The 25,312-nt window shown below is 33.7% G+C and overlaps 1 protein-coding gene across 1 annotated transcript; it reads left to right on the forward strand.

Annotated features, from left to right (window-relative positions):
• The first annotated feature begins 23,501 nt into the window (after positions 1 to 23,501).
• LOC143200727 (uncharacterized) lies at positions 23,502 to 24,953 on the forward strand. The gene is made up of 4 exons (XM_076411336.1): positions 23,502 to 23,529; positions 23,591 to 23,709; positions 23,997 to 24,492; positions 24,595 to 24,953. Exons 2-4 carry the CDS (start codon positions 23,653 to 23,655, stop codon positions 24,951 to 24,953), a joined length of 912 nt encoding a protein of 303 aa, XP_076267451.1. The 5' UTR covers positions 23,502 to 23,529; positions 23,591 to 23,652.
• Positions 24,954 to 25,312: the final 359 nt, after the last annotated feature.

The following is a 25,312-nucleotide window of genomic DNA, read 5'->3' on the forward strand; positions in this document are numbered from 1 at the left end:
GTACATCTAAAAACTACAGTTAATTATAAAGCCACAATAGTTTATCGGTTAGAGTTATAACCTCTAATTACTATTGTCTTCCAGAATTTTGCATACATTTGACAACCGGACGACTTTGACAGGCTGGTTCGGTTACATGTCCGAACTTATCATGCATCATTGCCTCTCTTTGTAACTAGAATAAAATGAGAAGGAATATATTGTCTGATTATAAAACGAATCCACAATTTGCGGCAGGCAATACATTAAACATTTTGATGACGTATGTTCACAGGAACTTTGGATAGACTATATACTTCTGAAAATGAGTTTATACACTTATTCTTGCGATACCCTAATTTATGGAAAGCCATCATTGTAGGGGTTCTCTGAAAGGCCTGAAAAATATCCCTCTACGGCAAATATTACCTCAAATCGTTTGTCACGCAAAATTTTTTATAGCTTGGGAGATTTAGAACTTCAAAGAAGAAAAAGAAGAACGGTCAGTTCAAACGTGTTATCATCGACTGCCAAGCCTCGTCATTGGGTAAACCCATCGCCGCTTCTTGTTATCATTATCATTCAATAACACATGGAAAATTGTTATTTTGTAGCGACCTTGACGCATGTCGAATTTTACATCGTGGAATAACGGTCAACAAAGTACCCGGAAATATAATCCCAGATGTTGAACACCGGCGGGGTGCCAGCAGCGCCAACTAGAACCCGATAACGAATAGCTGGCAATCCCGAGACGTTTATCTGGGATGTTATTGAAGGGTATTTCCATTCATTCAGTGCTCAACCATCGTTTGGTTTGGACGTGCCACCATCGACTGCCCAAGCCTCGTCTCCAGGTAACACCGCTGCCATCCGTTTTATCTAATTGTATTTTTCACATTTTTTATATAGCCAATAAATAACAGCCACATAATGTAAACACCACTGTTTCATTAGTTTACCTCCATTTATCGAGCCATAAAATTTACCCTAAAATTTTATGCAGAAAAATGCCAATACTAATGAATTTAACAGACAGGTTAGGGTGTTGTATATTTTGACTTATATTGTATTTTTATTAATAACATCACACTGACGTCAGTGATTAAAATTCATGCAAGCGCCTAACAAATAGTGAAAATTATTGGCATCAGTAAAATTAAGTCTCACTCATTAAAACACACTAAATGATATAGAGACGAAACAATATCTTGCGTAGCATGTCTTTAATAACAATTTTGCACTCCTTCAACTAAATATAAAATTAACTAGTTATCAATTATGGATTATTTTTTGTAACCATACTCTAGTGAGTCATCATTTCAGAAGAACTACTGCTAATAAATAGAAAAATTCTCATATTTTTTAACAGCCATATAAATCAACGTACGGCTTTTGATCTATCATCAGCGTGTAAAACAATTATTCTAAGCTGTCAATAATTTGAAAGATGAATCCAATCCCGAGAACCTATTTAAATACCATTCGAATCAATTTGTAATATTCGACAGTAACCATTTTATCAGGGTATCAAATTATTGTAAAACCAACACATATAAACAAGGCAATAGATAATTAATAATTAAGTATTAAATTTTAGCTGAAGTTCTGTCGAAGTTAATTAGATAGACGTTAAACGTAACGGAGGTCTGGTAAACGAAATTAATGCTGTAATTAAAAAACTATGAACTTATATTTCGACATGAATAGTACAATTTATTAATAAGGAATATATATCGAATAAAATGAATATGGAAGTTTACAAAACATGACCTAAAAACATACCATCAAAGAAGATAAAAACAAAATTCTAGCACTGAAAATAAGATATCTTAGAAGAATTAGAATAGTAACAAAGATGAACAGGATAAAAAACACAGAAAGAAGAAAATAATTCAATACAGAGATTTATTCTAAAAGGTGTATATAGAAAAGGAACATCTGAGTTGGTGGGGCCACCTACAGTGAATGCAAAAGACAAGACAGAGTACTGGGAGGTACAGATGGAAAGGAAAAAGAGCTTGAAAAAGAAAGGAGGTCCTAAATGACCCTGGACGAAAGTATCTAAGGTATATTGAAGAAAATAAGAGAAACCCCGACCGAAGTTAGAATATTGACCTGGTGCAAGAAAGAATGGGACAAATTTGTAATCGTAAGTGGTTAATAAATATCAAATTTTCATTTATTCAGAGCAATGGCGAATACATCTCAGATGAGCCATATATCTGCTTCAATAATACTGATCTATGACAACATAATTTTTCTATTATACCTTTTCAAAGTAAAATTTAATTTTTCTTTAAGTCTAAATTCCTCTCCCGATACCCCAAAATTTCATTAACTCGTCATACTAATATTTAGACGTATATATTATAGAGATTTTTTAAATAAATATTTCAGGTGGATATATAAATTGTATATGCACATATTTGATACACATCACGAGATCCTTTTTTAAGACCTGTTGAAAATGTTTGATGCAATAAACAAGATTATGGAAAAGAAACGTATAATTATAGAAAATGTTGAATATTGGACACCCTGAAGTTATAAATAAAATTTTCATTAACATTAATACTTACATATTTGCATTAATACTTACATAGTAATAGGGAATAGTTCTGAAAAATTACTTAAAATAATCAAAATTCTTTGGGTAGTATCTTCACTGAACTGTCAAAACCTAAGTAAATTAGTTCAATATACAGTAGCATTTCAGCACTAAATCAAAATTACAGTTATAGAATATCCTCATTATTTACACGTAAAACTTTTGCGAATAAAAAGGTTCCAACCAGAAGAAGATATTTTCATTGCTGCTAATTCTTAATTTGATAAAGTCCCTAATGCCTATAAGATTTTAAACTATAGAAAAAGTGAACAGTCATATGTACAATTTCTTTGAAAATACCATAGTAACCGTAGAATATATTAAATTTTATTTCTGTCTATAACAACAGCCTACAACATTAAATGTCCTATGTTGTTTATGATTATCAGAAACAAAGAACTAGCAATGCAGAGATGATTTTATGAGACAATCTTTAAATATAAATGAATTCAACAATAAAAGTATCTCTCAGGTAATTTTGATATTAATGTATCATTTGCAATAAAAATGTTTAACGCTTATAATTATTATATTATTTAATTAATAAGAAAAATGAATCCACCAGACATTCGTTTTAATGAAAATGCAGAACAAAAAAAAACAAAGAAATTAATTTGTCATGCATTTGTTGGGAATAATATGCAATATTATGGACACAAATATTTTAGATGTAACATTCATCATACTGACCGGTCCCGGCTTGAACAACTTCGAAGGTTCAAACATGCGGAACTGCCCCTGCTGACAATGCTTAACTTGTATCATTCGCCTGATTTAGAAGATCTTATGAACTTGGTATAGGAAATATAGTTAAAAGTATAGATCTATGATCTATAAACTTGTGTTAAGGTGATTTTTAGGGCATAATATTCATTGGATTTGGTCCAAACAGAGCCTTGACTTGGTCTCTTCAGTGTTTTCAAGGTTAAGTTTTAATTGGTGTCTATTCTTATATGAAATAAATTTGCTGAACAATATCTAAAAATTAAGTAATAGGCCTAATATTATTTTTGTCCCAAATTACAACAAAAACATTTATAATTATTGTGATTTAACAAATATTACAGTTTCAAACAATTATCTTCACCAATAATTAATTTCAATAATCGGAGGTCATAATTTAATAGAATGTTATTCAGGACATTTTGTAATATTTGACAGTAACCGTTTGATTGGCCGGTAACGGCTTATAATGAACACGCCCTCGTGACTCCACCAAATACATGTAATGACCGCGAATCCTCCGCATCTTCAATACTAGTGATTGAACAGGACCAACCCATGCTTTTCTACTGATGGAATTACGAAACTTTTATCCAATCAAGTTGAAATAAGCCCACCCAGTCACGACTTACTATAGCAATTTCTTATCGTAGCGTCAAAAATAATAGTAAGGAAAAAAAAACGTGTTAATGAACAAACAATAGAACTTTTCTAACCAAGCGATAAATAAATAGTAAGATATTCATGTAATCCTATTTGGTGTAATTTATTCAAATTAACTGGGCGGAACGACAACAAAAACATTAGGACACGAACACATCACAAACGCATCGTTCGGTCAATTAAAAATTCTATTCAGATGATTATGTCACTCGCCCGCATAAAGTTATTAAATTAATCTCAGATTTTGTTCGTTTAAATGTCACTGAATACGAAAATAATTAAACGCTATTCCTAACTTAATACCGACAATGTGCTACCTTCGAATAGTCCGCCTTATTATACAACAATAATACCGTAGAAAAGTTCATGATTATAATCTTAAAATTGTTCCTTAACTAATATGTAGCGTTGGGAACTATCGATAGTGATTGAATTATGAGTCGATAGTCGTAAAACAATCGAACGAGTCGATAGTTAAAAAAAGTAGTCGAATGAAAAGTCACACTCTCGAAATTCCATTCGTGATAACCGATGGTGATGTTCGAATTATTTAGATTTCTGAGCTGTAGAGTTCAGTTAAATTTAAATAAATTTAATTGGCAAATGCCGGTGTTACATAGAATTTATAAAAAATGAATGGAATAATGATCCCAGATATATATAATCGTATATTAATATTTGGAAATTAACAATGATATAATAATTGTAATTGGTTATTAATTGATATGGTTACGAATGTTTTATTTTTTTGTGTCACAAGTTAGACGCATATATTATCGCATATACCTTTTCGTACTAATTTTGGGAAAGAAAAGGAAAGGGATAATGGCATAATTCTATTTTGATGCAAATAATAGTTTAATTTTGAATTATATAAAATTACGTTTATGTCTTAGTGTTCTTTGGATATTTATAAGTATTTTATCGTATTTTAAGTATTATAGTATAAATGATAACATCAAATTAAAAAAAACAGAAGAAAATAGATATAGTAATCTTTATCAACTATTTAACTACCGTACCTTTTTTAAATAAAATAATAATTTTATTTAAATTAGTGCTGGTTGAAATACTAATTAAGTTTCAATATTCAAAAGGTTTGAACAAACATCGGTAGTCTTAGAAAATGGAAACAAAGTCAATCAAAAACCTAATAGTTACCAAGGTAACACCGAATACAGTCAAAAGTGCTCTACTATTTATCAACCAAAATTTTGTTCTTTTTACCCTATTATATAAACAAATAATACAGAAAAATAGAGTTACCAAATGGTACTATATCATTGTACTTTATTATATACTTATCGGTAAATCGAGGTATTATAATAACTAGGCATTATAAAAACTAAGAATTATAAGAACTAGACATTATAAAATTAGTAACAAATAAAACATACCAATGAACTAGCTACGACTGAAACAATCGATAGTAAAAAGTAGTCAATAACTAAACATTCGATAGTCGTTTTCATTCGATAGTTCCCAACGATACTAATAAGATTCCGTCAGTAGATATGATATTTGCTGTCGAAGTGAATTCGATTAAAGCACAGTTTATTCAGTCAATTCGAGCAACATATATTTATATTCTTTTCTGAACAGAGTTGGTGTTTGTACTCTTATGATTTTCTCATTTTACAAACGCATTTATTGCGAGAAATTGGTAAAATACATACTAATCAATCTATTTTTAATCATAGTTCAACTTATTCCAATCCTTCTCGCACCATGGCGATACCATGCCGAATGATCGATATTGATCAGGTTTCGACCCAATTATGGATTCATTTTCGCCCTTCTTCAACATTTGTCATATGCTAGCCAAGCCATGCTATACCGATCAGAACATATGATAATTCGAAGTTATATTTGGTGAATACACTGGTACAACTGTGTCCTGTAAAACTTTTGCAAGGTGTAGCAAAGCGTTGTCATGTAAGATTACTTTGCGTCTATTACTCAGGTCTCGGTTACACGCTGATTGCTGGTCATTTTTGCGACAATACGTCATTCAATTTATTCGACTCATGTCGATAAGCATCTGTAATAACAGTTCAATTCATTTCTAGCAATTCGTAATACCTCGCTGATCCCATCATATGAACAAAAATACTTTATGACCCTGAATATATTCGTAGTAGTAGACGTCATAGGTTCTTCTGGACTCACCTATGACTTATTGCCACAGATAACTCCTTTTTTACTGTCAAACAATGAAACCTCCATGCCAATCTAAATATAAAAATAAATGCATTTTTATAACTAGCTTTTTGATTAGATAAATATGTTTATGATACAATATGTTTATGGTTGTTGATTACTGTTATCATCCTTAACAGGTCAATTAAAAATTCCCCGACCTGACACATAGATGGCGCTACTACAATTAAATCCGTATGTTTTTAGTTAGTCCTAACCCTTAAAAGATACGTGAATAAATTTGACGGCTGTCGGATCATTAGTTTGTGAATTATAGCATTTTGAGTGAAGTAACTTTTGTTATTGTGAAAAAAAAATGGATAAAAAGAAATTTCGCGTGTTGATAAAATATTGCTTTTGAAGGGAAAAAATACAGTTGAAGCAAAAACTTGGCTTGATGCCGAGTTTCCGGGCATTGCCCCAGGAAAATCAACCAAAATTGGTGAACGCAGTGGACGCCCAAAAGAGGTTGTTACCGACGAAAACATTTAAAAAGTCCACAAAATGATCTTAAATGACCGTAAATTGAAATTGAATGAAATAGCAGACACTCTAAAGATATCAACTGAACGTGTACATCATATCATTCACGAATATTTGGATATGAGAAAGCTCTGTGCAAAGTGGGTGCCGCGCGAGTTCACTTTTAACCAAAACCAACGACGAGTTGATGATTCGGAGCAGTGTTTAAAGATCATCAAGCGTAATAAACCCGAGTTTTTGGGTCTATATATGACAAAGGATGAAACATGGCTCTATCGTTTCACTCCGAATTCCAATCGAGAGTCATCCGAGTGGACTGCACATGATGAGGCCGCTCCAAATCGTGGGAAAACGCAAGAGTCGGCTGGCAAGGTTATGGCATCTGTATTTTGGGATGAGCATGGAATAATTTTCATAGACTACCTTGAAAAAGGAAGGACCATCAACACCGATTATTACATAACCTTATTGGACCGTTTGAAGGACGAAATCGCTGAAAAACGGCCGCATTTGAAGAAAAAGAAAGTGCTGCTTCACCAAGACAATGCACCGTGTCACAAGTCAGTGAAAACGATGGCAAAAATCCATGAATTGAGCTTGGAATTGCCCCCTCGTCCACCATATTCTCCAGATCTGCCGCCCAGCGACTATTTCCTGTTCTCAGATCTCAAAAGAATGCTCGCCGGGAAGAAGTTTTCGTCGAATGAAGAGGTGATCGACGAAACTGAGGCCTATTTTGAAGCAAAGGACAAATCGTACTACAAAAATGGTATCGAAAAGTTGGAGAGTCGCTATAATAAGTGTATGACTCTTGAAGGGAATTATGTTAAAAAAAATCAATGAATTGATAACATTTTATTATGCACTTTAATTTACCATATTGTGTTAAATACACTGATGAAAAAATTAATGAAGCAGCTATATGCACGTAAACGTAAACACAAATCTATTTCCACAATGTAAAACAATATACATCAGAGAAAAAACATGTCATGAATATGGTAGCTCTTTTTTCTCACTAATGTTCGCCGATAAATATCACATCAGCATATTTAGCAATGAACGTATGTGTAAAGATAGCCATTTAGTGCTCATCGATAAATCTAACGATGTCCATCAATAATTCAGCGGCCATCAAGACAACGCATCCACGATGAACTTGGGACGGGACTAAAATGGTCGCGCTGCGTAATTGTCGAGATTAAATCTCTAATTAGACATATAACGACAGCGACTGAAAAACAAAAGAGAATTCATCGTTCGACTTTTACTTTATATGGCATAGACCAACCGGGGAAAAATATACGGTGCTTTCTTTTTGCAGAAGTTGACGCACCGATGGAAAAAGCTATTCCATAAAAAGAACTTATGGCGAAGTGCTTGTTTTAAATAGAAAAATACAGTATACTGCATTCTTTCAGCTTTGGTCAGTTGATGGTATTATGAGAAACGTAAGCCATTAAAGCAGATGAATTGACAACAATTAATGTTCTTTTTAACTGAAAGATTTAAAAGCAAAGCTAGAACTTGTTAGTTAATTTTATTTGTGTACTTTTACCTAACATATAGTCTAGTTTATATTGAAATACTTGGGCTCAGTTGAAATTTATATCTTCAATGCAACCCTGACACTCTCAACTTGATCTAAAATCAAAGAGGTTGATCTATAATACAATTATAATACATAATACAATAATACAAGCCAACTTGGACGTATGGGGTGCAAATATGGGGTTGTATTAAAAATTTAAATCAACTAGTCATAGAACGCTGTCAAAACAAGGTTCCTCGATTGATTACCAATGCCTATCGCTATGTAACCAACGAAGAACTGCACGATGACCTGGAAATCATATGGATTTGCGAAGTTGTTCAAGATTTCGCCTTGAAACACGAAAGAAGATTACTAAATCATACTAACGTGGAAGCAATACAACTGCTGGACAGCGCGCAGGATGTTAGGAGATTGAAGCGAACAAAGCCATACAAACTTATATAAAGTGTATACATTTAGAGCAAACTATAGCTATAAGTTAATAATTAATATATATTTATAATTTTATAATTGAGGAATACATATTGATGTATTTTCTCGTACTCGTTTTGCTTGTTAATTACATAGGAAAGTACATAGGAAAAGTAGTAATAAATTAATTGTAAATTAAGATTTTACTAAGCGTATCTAATAAAGACGTTATTAAAAAAAATGCAACCCAGCATTTAACATCATATACATTTTACTGAAGTTTGAACATATTTGATTGTGCTCTAACAGCGGCAAAATTTGCGTCAACAAAACACAATTTGTAAGTTGGGCTCCTTATTTGTTTAAATTTGTAATGAAGTATACCAATTACTGTAGAAAGCATATCGGGAACTCTGCCAAACTTACAAAGAACGAACTGAAACCTTAAAAGTTGTTCAACAAGCGATTCCAAACCTTATTAAGACCACGGGTAAGGTGCAAAAACGCATGCATGTATGTAATATAATGTGCATGTAATTCACGAATCATCTATGGGTATTTTGCTTAACAATGCCGATTTAATGGTCTCAATAATTCTGGCCTTCAATACATATTTCTCTATATTTCTATTACAAGAGAATTGAAAATACTTGAAATACATTACGCAATAACAAATATAATTTTAGCGCAAAGATATAATAGGTTTTGGTTGATGACAAAAATCATTAAGAAAAGATTTTGTACATAACAGGCAGTTTCTCCTTTTTTAGATGCAATATGTGCTTAAAAATGAATGAATGCATTGTTCCAATGGAAAATCGCAAAAATAAAAAGATATGGTAAAAACCAAATGGTAGAATCGCGCGAGTCTTCAGCGAACTATTTTTTTATTATGAAAGAACCCGCCGCACAATTAACATCTTGCACCAATGTATTAGTTAAGAATGATTAATTACGATAATGAATCTTCATGAGGGCACTTATTAATAAATAATATAACAAAGCTTGAAATTTAGTGTCAATTCTTTGGAAGCATAAGCAACGTTTTATAGCGTTAGACATATCGAGTTTTGCTCTAAAAGTATTTAAAAAAAGTCATTTAAGTACTTTTAAGTAGGAAATTCGTTTCATGGGTTTTACCATTCACTGGTTAAATGTTTTCATGATGAATATTTACATTATCATATACGGCCGTCTCTCCTTTAATAGCTTTAATAAACTTCTTAACTGTTTGCTTGTTTATACTATGGGTTGAGTAACTCGTAAGTATACAACAGCTCAAATAAGGGTCACCAAAAAAGAGTCACCACCATATATACCATAAATATGAAGTAACAATTATTATAGAAAATTTCTTGTATTTAAAATATCCTGAAATAGATATAGCAATCCTCTCTTGAATTATTAGTATTACTAATATTCGTAAAAATTCAATATTAAATCTCAACTTCAATTTATACACCACCAAATATTGCTATTTTTAAACCATACTCAGTATGTTTAAATATTTAGAAACCTTAACCAACATTGAATGATTTAACAACTTTATTTTGCATTAACACACATTGTTTTGTGTGGTTTGATCAAAATCTAAGCTCCGAAAACATTAGTCATTAGTTGGATCCATAATGTTTTTGTTGTATCCATTTGTTTTTTAAAATACTAACTCCATATTCCTCTCACAAATCTAGATGATTTCCTTTGAATTTAATAGATAAACTAAAATGTATTGATGTTTGATAATAAATCGGAAAATAATATTTATTTGATATTCCTATTTTAGTCTAATATACAGGGGATAGACGAATTAGTATGAACGTCATGCAATATAGTACTTCTTGTTGCATGTTGGCAACACTGCTTCCGTCTAAATAATACTGTTCACTTTACATGTCAAGCCTTGTAGTGGGCTATATTTTAGAGTATTACAGACTTTTTTCTGGAACGGTTAAAACAAGGGATCAGTGAAATGACTGTTCTCTCAGACGTCAAGCTCAGATAGACGGAAGAGGGCAAGAGGGCTTCGTCGGTAGTTGTTTAACGGGAGCACCTGTAATGTCTACTAATCTACGATAATGACAGCTTAAACAAAACATCACGAAAATTAAAAAATATTGTGACTAGACAACATAAAATTGGCAAAAATGAAAGCAGAACTCAACACCCACATGAGTAATACTGTTTCAACAGCAGTATGCCGAGACATCCGCAAAGCGATCCACACATTCATGGCAGGGCTACGATTATGAAACCCTTACTGAAGTGATAAACTTAAACCCCGCGATAACGAAGCCAATGCTAAGCTGTGAAAAAAAACAGTCCAACTATCATATACCATGTCTAAAATGACGAATGATCTTTTTTGTGAAATTGCCTGAATGATTATAAGTATTAACATTTAATTGGTATTTATCATCAATAATGGTTTACATCATTTCCTACAAACGGTCAGATTTATGTAAGGGAAACTCCAAAAGAAGCCTACAAATTGGACTGACTACTTCGTCAATGGTCAATGGTAGGTTCCGTTATGATTTGGGCGGTAATATAGTGGTTTTCAGGTAGCCCTCTCATTCACATCACTGACCGGATGAACATCTCGTCATCCCCAATGATGAAGTCACTGCTATGACTAGCAAATTACTGCCAAACACTGCCATATCCTAAGATAATTATGCGTCCAAAAACACAGCCGAAAAGCTCCAGTTTTGGTGTGAGGAAGAGTATCAAAATATCATTAAACATCGTCCCTGGCTTGCAAAATCGCAAGATATCAACATAATTGGGTAGAGTAGTTTTAGAGCACAGAACGGGGAGTAGATTTTCATCTTCAATACCACTGAAGCAATTGGCGGATGTTTTGGTAGAAGAATAGGACAATATTCCGTCGGAAATACTTCAATTATATTAATCAGTCGGAAATTCTATAAATATATTGCGTTAAGAACTGCAGCAAATATTACTTTAAAATCGCTATCACCTCATTTTCAAATAATAGTTTTTATAAAATAATATGGGCTTAACGATACATACTTCATTTTTATTTATGAAGACTGACGACTAGTAGTCAGTTGTCCTGATTCAAATGTAAATTATGTCCCAATTTGTTCAAATACAATGAGTATTTGATTTGTTATTAGGTTTATTATTTAATTAATATATTGTTACTAGTCGTTTCCGTCTAACCTATAATTTGTCTTTATGATAACTTAAATCTAGGTATATATCTAGGAGGACCCATCGGCCCTATCTCAGTCTCTGGTGAAATAATTTTTATACACTGCTGAATTTTTTAACATATGCACCTCACTACACAACACTACACAAGATCAGATGGTTTGATTGTTTTAAGTCTGTGTCCTGTTCTCGTGGTATCCAATAGTTGCGATATTTCAATATTCGCGTGAGAATGGAGTCTTTCCTCGTGCCCCCTTGCAATTCTCTTGATTTTTTGACTGACTGTGGTATCTGAAGGTCTCGATATAGATAATCAGTCCTATAGTATTTGGGTGCACCCACAATACCTCTCAGGATTTTGTTCTGAAAAAATTGTATTTTATTTATGTTACTCTTTGCAGAACATCTCCATAATTGAACTCAAATTCAATATTTGCTTATATAATAACAATTTATTATGTACTGATAATTGTGACTTTCTTCCAATTAGCCAGTACATTTTCCTATATTTCAATTCCAGTTCGCCTCTTTTCTTCTTTATATGTTCCTTCCAGCGAAGTTTTGCATCGAGATTCATTCCGAGATATTTAGCGTTGTTGCTATATAGTATGCTATATAGCTATATAGCTATATAGCTATATGGTATAATTTAATATTATGGGTGCTTGTACGGTCTGTTTATAGGTGAACTGCACATGTACAGATTTACATTCATCAATTCTTATTTTCCAAGCTTGTGTCCAATTATTTATATTGTCATTTGCCTGTTGTAATTTTCGTGAGGCTTCTTTACTATTGTCTTCGACAGCTATAATCGCAGTATCATCAGCAAATATAGCCATCGTAATATTTTCCGTTTGTGGTATATCACAATTGTAGAGTAGATAAAGCATTGGTCCCAGTACACTTCCTTGTGGTACACCTGCTTTAGATTCTTATATTGTAGAGTAAGTTTCCTCTTGTGTTTGACTCTAAACATTCTGGTTGTAATTTATGATTTTAATAGCTCGGTGTGTTGTTTTGGTAGCATTTTCTATAGTTTATGAATAAGGCCTTCATGCCAAACCTTATCGAAAGCTTGTGCTACATCTAAAAATATAGCTGATCATACTTTTTTACTTTCGTATGCTTTTTCAATAATATCTGTTATTCTGTGGACCTGGTTAATTATTGAGTGCTTGTTAATAAACCCAAACTGGTGTGTTGGTATTAGGTTTTTTCTTTCTATGATCGGTTTTATTCTTTTCAACAGAAGTTTTTCAAAAACCTTAGATATTACTGGTAGCAGTGATACAGGTCTATAGGCTTTTATTTCGTTTGCTGACTTCCCAGGTTTTGAGATCATTACAATTTCCGCCATCTTCCAAATGTATGGAGCATGTTTTAATCTAAATGCTATATTGATGAAGTTGGTGAGTTTTATAATTTCGTTTCTTGGTAGTTTTTGTAGTAATTCGCCTGTTATTAAATCGTAGCCTGGTGATTTCCTGGAGTTAATGTCAGCTTTAATAAATTTGGCAAACTCTTTCGGCGTGACTAATTCAACCATCGAATTTTTAGCTTGTTATTAAGAAAAATATAAAATCTAACTAGGATGGTTATCTCAATAATAATCTCCTCTCTAGATAGAATACAAAATTGAGACAAATGTCGATATCGTTAGGGTTTGTTAGTTCCTTATAAATTGCCTAATATAAGTGATCTATCAAGAAATAAATAATGAGAGAATTAACAATGATTATGCATTGTGGTTTAGAATACATGTTGGACGATATATTTAATTTGCTAATATATAGCCGTAAATATTTTTTTGCCAAAAATGTTGTAAGATTCAGTCAATTTACTATTACAAGCGATGTTTATTAAATTCAAAGATATTTACTTTTAAAAACTTTAATCCAAAATACACACTACCAACAAGTTGTGAACTTCATCGTCATCTATCCACTTTCCATATCGGACAATATGAACAAATCAATCTGCCGGTGCTCATTTATTAGCTATTCACTTAATTTCGATTCGCCAATTCACCTAGCGGATGTGTTGCATAAATTTAATCAAACCTAACAGGTGTTCGAATCGACGATACTCCTTTTCATCATCGAAATTACTGTTTATTAGCCAGTAAGTCCGGAATAATAAATTGGGATGTCAGGGACCGGTCGACAAAACATCGTTTGGTATGCATCGACTGTCGCACTAATAAGTCGGCTTTTGATTGCGAGTCATCAAATAAAATAGCAGCAGAACGAAAATGTGTAATATCCTTTTGACTAAGACAAACGACAAAACGTCCGACTGTAGAAATGCCCCGTTCATTAGTACGCAATTAAAAATTCGTATTACGTTGTAGTTATGATGAATAATGAATAGTAAATGAAATTAAGACGCGAACAACTCCATTGGATACATTTCAATACCCGTCGCAAGCCATAACATAAGAAAACAATAATTTTGCATGAATGTCGACTTCGGCCAGTACAGTTCGGAAGTAGCTGAAGTTGGTGGGGCTTTTTTGAAGGTATTATATTTATGTATATATATGTATATGTATATGGGACACAAGTAAAAATACTATTATGAAAGTTGTTAACTATAGCCAACATTTAAGGCTTTACGGCTATCTAATATGCTCCTTGCATAATAATTTTCCAATTATCTAAGTTACAATTCAAATATTTATTAACTTTCTTGGATAGAATCTACAAAAAAAAACAGAAAATTTACTTACTAATTTCATTTGTTAATTAAAAATTTATTTAAAGGCATCAAATATAATTTATATGTTCTTTCCGAAGTAGCTTTGTAAATACGACTGCATTTGATTTGAACCGATTCGAGACCAGTGGTGTGTAAGCTATTATATTTTTGCTCAACGTGCCACTAACATCTGAATTATTAAGGTGAAAATATTTGATATCACAAAACCAATACATTTTAATTTAATTTATGTAATTTAACATTTCACTCATACTGAGAAAGAACTAATAAATAATTAATATGTTTTAAATTATTAAAATATAATATCAACTAATTTTTTAGCTATGTTTTTATAACTGGGTAAAATACCAACAGACAGAATTTTACTCTAAGTAATTATTTACTAAATTTTCGGTCTGAAAGGTGCCATTGAGAGTCTGTGTTTTTTTAAAAGTATTTTTAAAAATACGTCCATTTAGTGATAGGGTAAACATAGAGGTACAAATATATATATTTAACAAAGAAAAACAAAACATAGATTTAATCATCTTTTTTGTGAAATTGTCTGAATGATTTTAAATATTAACATTCAATTGGTATTTTTCATCAAAATATCTAAAAACACGCACAAAAAATATAATAATAAAAACAATAAATATAAGGAATAAAAAACATATCAAATTAATTATTCTGGACCACAAACTATAAATCTAAATAAAAATATAAAATATAAATAACTTTTTATACTATAAAACTTTTTTAAATATATTTTAAAGTATCCTTTTACCAACTATGGGTTTATCTGGACTGGACTTACAGTTTAACGTGGCCTCCGAACCACGGTCATCAGCATTAAATCTACCGACTGGCGAGTGACCAACTTTAGAAAACATCCCTGAAGACATCCGGTCTTACCCAGCCTGGTTACTGGCGTGACTGAGATCATTTTTCTTGTCGGATTTTACACACTTGCCTAGAACATTCACACATTTTTAACAATCACAAATATAAATTTACGACCATGCCCCAGCAGGATTCGAACCCGCAGCTATCGCACTGCGCCACCAAGCCGGCTAATTAATTTTTTTAAATTTAAATTTGTTCTTCCATATTCGCAACAAAACTAGACGAATCAAAATACCACAAAGCTTAAACAGTATTGCTTAATAATTTTAAAAATTGTTAGTAATTAAAGCATAGTAGTGTTACTTTTCATATAAAAATGCACTACTTGCATTTTTTCGTTAAAGTAGCGCCAGATTTAAAAAGCTATACAAGGAATCTCAATAAACCAGACAGAAATAGTGAATCTACGGTATAAAACGTAAAGATGGCAGCAAAGGCTGCTTGTGCGAATGTACATGTATTTAAATGCATGTATTTGTAGTAGATAGTATAAACTCGTCTATGGTTTTGAAAGATTTTTATTTCAAGCTTTCTTATGAAAACTCGATACTGAGTTTGAGATTGAAACTCGTATTTTATTCAAAGTATTGTTCATCGAGCTACTTTTTCTCATCTTTCAGGCAATTTACAGCTTTCATCTCAAAAGAACGATGTATCGTTGTTTTATGTTCTAGTTATACTTTAGAGTCTCATTTTTACCATTTAAGGTTTATCTAGACTAGACCTACCGCTTAAAGTTGGCTCCGAACTACGAATCCCTAGCACCAACTGGCGAGTTACTGCCGTAACTGGGATCATTTTTCTTGTAGAGTTTGACACACTAGCATTTTGACAATCACAATTATAATTAATCACAAATATAAATTTACAACAACCACATCCCAGAATATGTGCCCCTTGAGGCTATCTACAAATTTACCCAATTTTGGTATTTTTTAAGAAATGAAGCGTTGCTCATATTCGCGCTGCTTACGATTCATATGTTGGAACAAATATTTTGGTGTTTTCGAGTATATTTTTGCCAGTTTTGCAACATGTGGTCGGCGTTGTAATGCTAAAAAATAACTTTGTTGTGGCTTATTTTTTCGCGTAGTCCTCGGATCAAAGGCATCAATTGTAGTCATCATCAGTGATGGTGGTATTAAATTTTAGAAGCTTATAGTATAGCACTCTAAGCAGATCCTACCAAACACGGAGCGGTAGTTGGGCGCCATGGATATTCGGCTTCATCATTTTTCTCATCTTAGATTATCGTAATGGACCCACTCATTTTTCATCGTCGGTAATGCATAGGATGCAATTTTTTTTCCTGATGTTTTGCTGCTGAAATAGCATCTCAAACACATTACTAAACGTATTTCAATGTTTCTTGGCTTCAACTCATACAGCACAAAATATCGAACCTTTTGGATCATTCCTATATTCTTTAAGCGACTGGAAATTGTTTATTTTGTCGCTCCCAACAACAACAAGAATTCTGCATATTCCTCTTGCATTTTACGCAGATCATCATCCAGTAATATCTTTAAATCCTAATCTTTCAACTTTTTAGCTGTCCAGTACGCTATTTGTCTTTAGTGTCAAAATCACCACCTTTAATTTCAGATGTTGAAATGTTGTCATGTCACACGTTGAAATCGATGGATCATAGTTGCCATAACCATAACACAGCATCTGATGACCATCGGTAGCCTTCTTCTTCAAATTGAAATAAAGTGATAGAACTTCTCGCAAATGCGATTTACTCGGTACAAATTCTGACGTTTTCAATGCGCTAAAAACATTTTTGTTCACACTTCGACAAAATGACAAATACTGAAAAATACCTGTTTGTGAGGCTTCAATATGAAGTTGGTAATAAATATATCTATTTTAAATCCTATAGGATTAATTTATAGGTCTATATTGACTTTGTCCACTTTTATTCATCAACTTTAACTATGCACCCCAGCCCTTCTTCTCAACCATCTCGTGTCTCAAAAAAGTCTCTACAGACTATTATTGGCAAACTTCAAACCAAAAAAGGGTTTCTCCAGGTTTCGTCGGAATATCGATTACCCAATTAAAAAAGCTCCTGCATAAGAAGCTCGCGGAATTGACAAACACCATTAACTCCATCATGAGGCTGCAAAATTTCCCGGCGCCTTGAAAACACGCACATGTAGCGGCTATTCCAACGAAAGGAGCAAAATCATCTCCATCTGACTACAGGCTCATCAGCCTTCTCAGTGCCATTTCGAAGTTTGCTGAAAGGGCAATACTCTAAGCCCTCAACTCTTTAACAAAGGAAAGCAACATCATCCCTGACGAACAATTCGGCTTTCGCGCTCACCATTAATCCGTTAATCAGGCTACCCGTCTGGCCGCACGCATCCATCACACACTTGATCAACGTAAAAAGCTTAGAGCGGCCTTCCTGGACCTAACCGAAGCCTTCGACAAGGTGTCTGGTACGACGGTTTGATCGTAAAGTACGTACGGTTAGGCCTCTCAAAAAAAACCTAACCGCCCCATCAAGTCCTACCTATCGGACAGATATTTCCAGGCCAAGATCAGGAAAATACGTTCCAGTCGAAAGCAAATCGACACTGGCGTACCTCATAATTCCCCGCTGGCTCCAGCCTTATTTAACTTCTTTATTTCAGATCTTCCGAGAAAAGAGCACATTGACGCACGTTGACGTTTTACGTTTACGACACTGCTTTCTTCACGGACTGCAGATTCGAGGTTACAATTCAAGAACGTTTACAGAAGTAGCTCGTTCATGCGGTCAAGCGGTTCAAATTCTAGAGGTTGCAAATCAACCCCTGAAAACCCAGGCCACAGTTTTCCATAAGAAGCGTTACGCACTGCGTGTCCCGCAGCTTAAGATCGACAACACAACAATTCCATGGCTGGAAAACGTCACGTACCTAGGTCTTCACTTTGACCGATGGTTCGGTTGGCATTCCCAAATTTAGAAAGCAATCCAGAAAGGTTCGGGGATAGCAAACCTGCTATCTTCTCTGATCTGCCCATCTAGCAGACTTCCCATCTCCATCAAATGTTTCTTTTATAAAATGTTAATTCGGTCCGTATGCTTTACAGATCTAATGTCTACTTCAATTTTGTTACACCCAATCAGGTGAAACGGCTTCAAGTTTTCCAAAATAAGCTCCTCATGAGAATCTTAAATGCTCCATGGTTTGTCAGAAATAATCAAATTCATAGGGAAACTGACACTCCAGAAATCAAGCACGTCATATCTCAATCATTCTTCAAACAACAACTCAAACTCAGTCGTTTGTTAACTCAAGTTCACGAATCAATAGTTAGTTTCACTATCTGTTATTTCGCCGGGTCCTCGTGCCCAATAACGGCTACCCGATCAACTGGTGCCATATCGCCAAATTTAATGCAGTAGCAGTAGAGACCCACGGGGGTAAACTGTGAGGTGGTTTTGGTCTCACACTCCCTCGCTCTGACCCCCATTGTGTTTGTTTCATGTTTTTCGCTCATAGATCGACCTGATCCTAAATTAGCATTACATGATCCAAAATTACTAAATAATAATTTTCCTATTTACAGATATTTTTACATTTCGGTTTCGATGAAAAAGATCATTATCAACATTCCTGTATAAATTTATTGTAATTGGTAGCTATTCAAGAAAATCGATACGTTCAAACGCCCACACTACGATTACCGGTATTCAAATATTTTACTGACCGTTTACAAACTATTATGGTATATTAATAATCTATTTATTACATTCATTTAGATATAACTCCGATAAAAAGAATTACAATTAGGTAGTATATGTGTTAGCTAGAAAGGTACTAGACGTGGGTGATTTTTAATCAGTTCAGGAAGATTTTAACTGTTAAATAGTTATAAATTTCAAATAAATATATTAATAGTCGTTATTTTATACAACGGGTTTCAGATAATAAACATATAAATTCAGATGTTTTTAAAGATATTAAAAGTATTATATAATGATTGTTTGACTAAATAATATTTACATTTCTATAATGGTTTTAATAAAGTAAAGATTAATGTTAGGTATTAAACTTTTATTAGTGGGTTTTCTATTAAAATAACTTAAATTATTCAGTTTTAAAAAGTAAATTGATAATTTTAATTAACTTATTATTTTAAGAATGATTCGTTAAAAATAATGATATATCACACAACAGAAAACTTGCTTAAAGCATGATAGCATAAATTAATTTAAAATGAACCAAATGGTATCTGAAACAAAGGATATCAGGCAGTATTTTCATTATGATATAATTCTACTTAATCATGGCCTTAACTAATTTGCTTTGCAATTTGAGACCTTCAATGTGCAATCTACCAAAACTAAGTCATGTTTAGAAATGAATCCAAAGGTAGATAGTATATATTGGACGTACCATATCGCTAGAATTAATATCGAAGCCTGAACAGTTAACCTGACCGAAGCTCATTTCAGTGTAGGTAACGGTTTTGAAAAAATTATGCATTTTCTTTAATAAACCTAGGAGGGGTAATGAGCATTAGGTATATATTAGGGATGGCCAACAACTCGATCGCAATGTCAATCTTGATACTGGTTAATCCAATAGTTTTAAAACCGAACGGCTATATAATCTACTCTGAAGTATTACCGACTTATCCACTTATGAACTCTCGGAGACTGTTGTGCAATCGAAATTCCCCGCTTCAAAGCCAGAAAGAAAACCGACTGGAAGAGATATCAAGAAATTCTCTTGGAATCCGGTCAAATCCCGAAGATTGATCGACCTGACCAACGCGAGCGTGCTGTGTCGAAGCTAACTCGAAACATCCAGTCCGCCTATCAGAATTCATCATTCGAAGTTCCATCTTATTCAAACTCCCAAAGTGAGCCAGTTCCTGAAGGCATCAAGTCACAGATCCGACTAAAAATCGTCTCTATCGTAGAGCTCGTGCCACTCTCAACTCGGCAGACAAAAAGGAGGCCAACAGAGTAAAACGAGAAGTGAAGGAAACCATTAAAGCCTGGCGATCCGAGAAATGGAATTCATTTCTAGCGGACCAAAAACTGGATGGCCCCGCAACTCTCTGGCGACTCTGTAAAAGCCTCGTGGGGAAGGCGCAAAATGTCATACCCTCCTAAAGTCAGCGGAGACAGGAACTTTCACAGTCACCGGCCACGAAAAAGCCGAGCTCCTCGCTAAAACCTATGAGGCCCAAATGGAACGCCTCCCTCCTGCTACAAATATAAACGCTGCTGAGAACGACGAAATCATTAGGAAGGCCAACTCCGTTCGTTCTCAAATGCCTCCGAGTTTTCTTAAGCCATCTAGTCACTCCTAAAATACTCAAGCAAATAATCAGCAAGATCCGGAACAAGAAGGCCCGGGGTTTCGATAATATTTCGATAGCCCAACTCAAAAATCTTCCCAACAAGCAACTCGCTGAACTAAGTAATATCATCAACGCCATTCTGAAGCTACAACACTTTTCATCCACACGGAAACATGCATTCAACGAAGCTATCCCCAAAAAAGAAGCTAAGTCATCAGCTTCTGACTACAGACCTATCAGCCTACTAAACCATTTCCACCTGAAAGAGCAATTCTTTATGCTCTTAATGATTTTACGAAGACAAACAATATCATTCCAGATGAGCAATTCGGGTTCCGCGCCAAACATTCAGCCGTTCATCAGGCTCATCGGTTGGCCGAAAAAATCAACTGTGCTTTTAACCGACGTGAAAGACTTGTTCCCAAGTTCACGATTTTATATCCGAGCTCTACCCGAGATATATCTCCACTCTTCGCCTCTCGGACAATAAATGTATTACCGAGCTGGCCGATATTTTAGGCCAATAACTCATTCGTCTCTTATTCATGGCACAGCCGACACTTCCCGTCATGCTCTAACTCCAAATTGTCTCGTTGCGTGGTGTGATAACGACGCCCGTCCTTGCCTGGCCTTTGTGCCTCTTAACGGTGTTACCGGTTACGGGCACCCTCATTACTAACAGTAAGAAGTATCAGTTAGGGTCATTGGATCAGCTGATAGGGTGGGGTTTAGTGGATAGCCCAGAGGCAGTCCCCACATAACCCGTCCAACTCGCTTATTACTGCGGGTCTTCTCGATGAGGTATCCGTAATAGGATTCCCCTTCCCGGTTCCAGGCCAAAAAAAAATTGTTCACTTATGAAATGCGAAAGGTTTAAAACAAAAACTCTTGTCTTACAGTTATTTTATTTTACTGAAGTAAGTGGCGGATAATAGACGATATTACCATACACACTAAACATCTCACTTATCATAAATATATCCACATTTGATAAGTTATGTTCCGTGTATGACCCGAACAACAGATGTGTTACCGTATAAGCCTTAGTAACTCTCCTCTAATTCTAGTCGATTCAGTGAACTTTGTCAGCAGTCCGGGTATTTTCTTGTCTTGCTTGAAGACGCGACTAAATAAATGGAGGGAAGAAAAAACTGTAATAATTAAAAACTAAATATTTCCTTTTTTAACAATAATATTTTTGATTTTGTATGGTACTTAATTATAGATAACAATATATAGATGATAGTAGGTCCATATAATAAATGTAGTAAATGAAATCCATTATTATTGCACGTAATTTAATACAATAGTACTGCACAATAGTACTATTCGTTGTATAGCATAGTATTCTGTATTTAATAGATATAATAAACATTTCATTTATAGTAGATTTAAACTTATAAGATCATTTATTAAGCTGGTATATTGAAGCAGTAATTTCCTTTAACTATTTCTTTCAAAATTAAATGTCGATTAAAAATTACTTTATTACCCTCTAATACAACAATTAGGATTATAAAAATCATCAAAGAAAGGTGTCCTCCTTTTTAAATATGTCATTTATAATATTTCCTTTAAGTGACCACAAAATATTTTTAAAAAATTATATTATTGTAGTCTAATATAATAATTTGTTCACATTAACATAAATATAATAATTTAGGTTCTAAGAGTTTTAAAAACGATACCTAGGAATTTAGCTAACTCAGTTACATTAAGTTGATCAGGTGTTTAACGCTCAGCTTAATTACTTAAAGTTACATTTCAACTTTTCAACAATCTTATATATAAAAATGAATCGCAAAATGTGTTGGTAAGCGCATAACTCAACAACGCCTGGACCAATTTGGCCAAATCTTTTTTTAAAATGTTCGTTGAAGTTCAAGGATGGTTTTTACGGCGAGAAAAATTAGAATTATTGCTGGAAAAACCCTAAAAATAGCCCTTTTCTTTTTCCCATACAAATGATTTGTAACTCAAACGTAGTCAATTTGAGCTTTATTGCTATGGTATAAAGTTCATATTAAATTACAAGCACTCACTGTTGTCTAAGCAATGTAGGTGTGTTCCTAACGTCAAAGATAATATCTATCAAAACAATGTGCGTGTGTGCGTTGGAGCACAGAATACATAGTTGGAGGAGTTTAATGTCGCGTTCCGAAACTCGCGTTTCTTTTGTATTAGTTTCGGCACGCGAGATAAAATGCATCAGTTTCCACGTCATTACATCAGTCAAACAAAAATCGCGTTACCGACAGTGTTTTATTATTTTTAATATCCAAATTTTATATAAATAAAACAATTCGTACGGCTTAAAAGGATTTGACTTCAAGTCATATCAAATTAAAAAAAAAAAAAGTTGTCTGTTACCTAATCTACTGAGTTTGCTTTTGTCAACTGATACACGAAACAAATTCGTATATCGTGTTTTGTGCAGAGTGTTTAGTTAGTTAGTGTTTGCTTAGTTCGTGATTAGTGAAAAAATAATTTATATTTGATATGCCTCCTATAAGATGAAGCAATTTAGGTAGAATAACCAGAAATGCTATAAACCAAGCTAATTACCGATCTATTCGTACTGCACAAGAACGTGACGACGGAAATGAACGTGAAAGAATTCGGATATCACAAACGCGTGAAGCGCGAGCGCGACATTCAACTAATAATCGCGCAAGTTTTAATCGAGCTGCTTTCAGTGATGATGTGTCAATTGACTACAGTAACTACCAATATGTTGTTAACTTGGTTTGCTCACACTGTAAGGCATTAAAATACAAAAACGAAGCCAATGGATTGTGTTGCGCAAATGGTGAAAGTGAAATTGATACCATTGGATCCACTACCAGAACCATTTTACTCATTGGTTTCAGGAATAGGAACAGATTCTATACACTTTTTGACACATATCCAACAATATAACAATTGCTTTCAAATGACTTCATTTGGGGCAACAAATGTAGTTCGGGAAAATTTTATGCCAACTTTCAAGGTATGTATTATAGCAGTTAGCTCATAATTATTTTAGCGAACAAAATTTTCTGTCACCAAAGTTAAGATGTGTTACTAATCTTCAATTTCTTAATCATTACGAAATATATCACTTAGTCATCATATTATATGGTGATTCAGTTTCAGTGACACTTTTATTATATTTTATATTTGATAGATATTAGTTAAAACTAAATATATACTTTTTAAGATCAAATATTATTTAAGTTTGATCACCGACAATCCATTAATTTATACCACACCATAATATTTTTTTTTTATTTACAGATACAAGGGCAAATATATCACAGAGCAGGTTCACTGTTACCAGTGTCAGATAGCGACAACAAATTCCTGCAAATTTATTTTATGGGCAATTCACCACAAGAAATTGATCTGCGTTGTGCACATAACAATTTAGTAAAGAGGTCTATTGTAGAACAATTACAAACTTTATTTCATCAACACAATCAATTGATTATATTGTTTAAAACTGCCCTGGATCTGATGCCATCCGATAATCACAAAATTGTAATCAGAGCTGATAAAACACCTGCAGGTCAACATACAAGACGTTTTAATGCACCAACTATTGATGAAGTTGCTATCGTTGTAGTTGGAGAAAACTTGGAATCCCGTGATATTGTTTTACATCGTCGGAATGATCAATTACAACGTATAAAGGAAACACACCGCTCATATGATGCACTGCAATATCCCATTATATTTTGGCAAGGTGAAGATGGCTACGATTTATCAATAAAAATGATAAATCCCATTACAGGTAACTAAAATATTAGTTTAGCTATGGCGATAATATCTCAGTCACTATATTATGTATTTTAATTTTATATTTGAATGTTATTAAAACAAAATCTGTTTACAGGTTCTGAAACCAACAAAAAAGTCAGTTCAATGAACTATTATTCATACCGCCTAATGATTCGGGAAAATGAAGATAATCACATATTGAAATGTCGGCGATTATATCACAAATATGTTGTTGACATGTATGTTAAAATTGAAACGGAGAGATTAACATTCATCAGGTTGAATCAAACCAAACTCCGATCTGAAGAGTATATTCACCTTCGAGATGCGATTAATACTGATGGAAATGCACAGAATGTCGGTCAGATGACTATTCTTCCAGCAACATACATCGGAAGCCCTCGGCATATGCACGAATATGCTCAAGATGCCATGTCGTATGTTCGTCATTATGGTACAGCAGATTTGTTCTAAGGCCAAATGAAGTTGATGCAGTGATATCAGCTGAAATCCCTAATGTACAAGTATATCCTGGATTGCATGAGGTAGTTATCAAAGACATGATACATGGTCCCTGTGGAACTCTTAATCAAAATTCACCGTGTATGATGGATGGTAAATGTTCAAAACGATATCCACGGACATTAATATCGGCAACAATTACTGGTAATGACGGTTATCCATTGTATCGTCGCAGATCGACAGCAGACAATGGAAAATCAACAATTGTCAAATTAAATCAACAAGATATTGAAATAGATAATCGTTGGATTGTTCCATATTCACCCATTTTATCAAAGACATTCAAAGCACACATCAACGTTGAATCTTGC

This window comes from Rhynchophorus ferrugineus, unplaced genomic scaffold, assembly GCF_030347505.1.
Source record: "Rhynchophorus ferrugineus isolate W39M unplaced genomic scaffold, kcgeb_rfMv2 rfM1, whole genome shotgun sequence".
In the NCBI taxonomy this organism is placed as follows: Eukaryota; Metazoa; Arthropoda; class Insecta; order Coleoptera; family Curculionidae; genus Rhynchophorus; species Rhynchophorus ferrugineus.

Coding starts and splice junctions, on each gene's coding strand:
- LOC143200727 (XM_076411336.1), top strand. CDS start 23,653: ATGACTTCATTTGGGGCAACAAATGTAGTTCGGGAAAATTTTATGCCA. Junction 23,710..23,996: donor ATTTTATGCCAACTTTCAAG/GTATGTATTATA, acceptor TTTTATTTACAG/ATACAAGGGCAAATATATCA. Junction 24,493..24,594: donor AATGATAAATCCCATTACAG/GTAACTAAAATA, acceptor ATCTGTTTACAG/GTTCTGAAACCAACAAAAAA.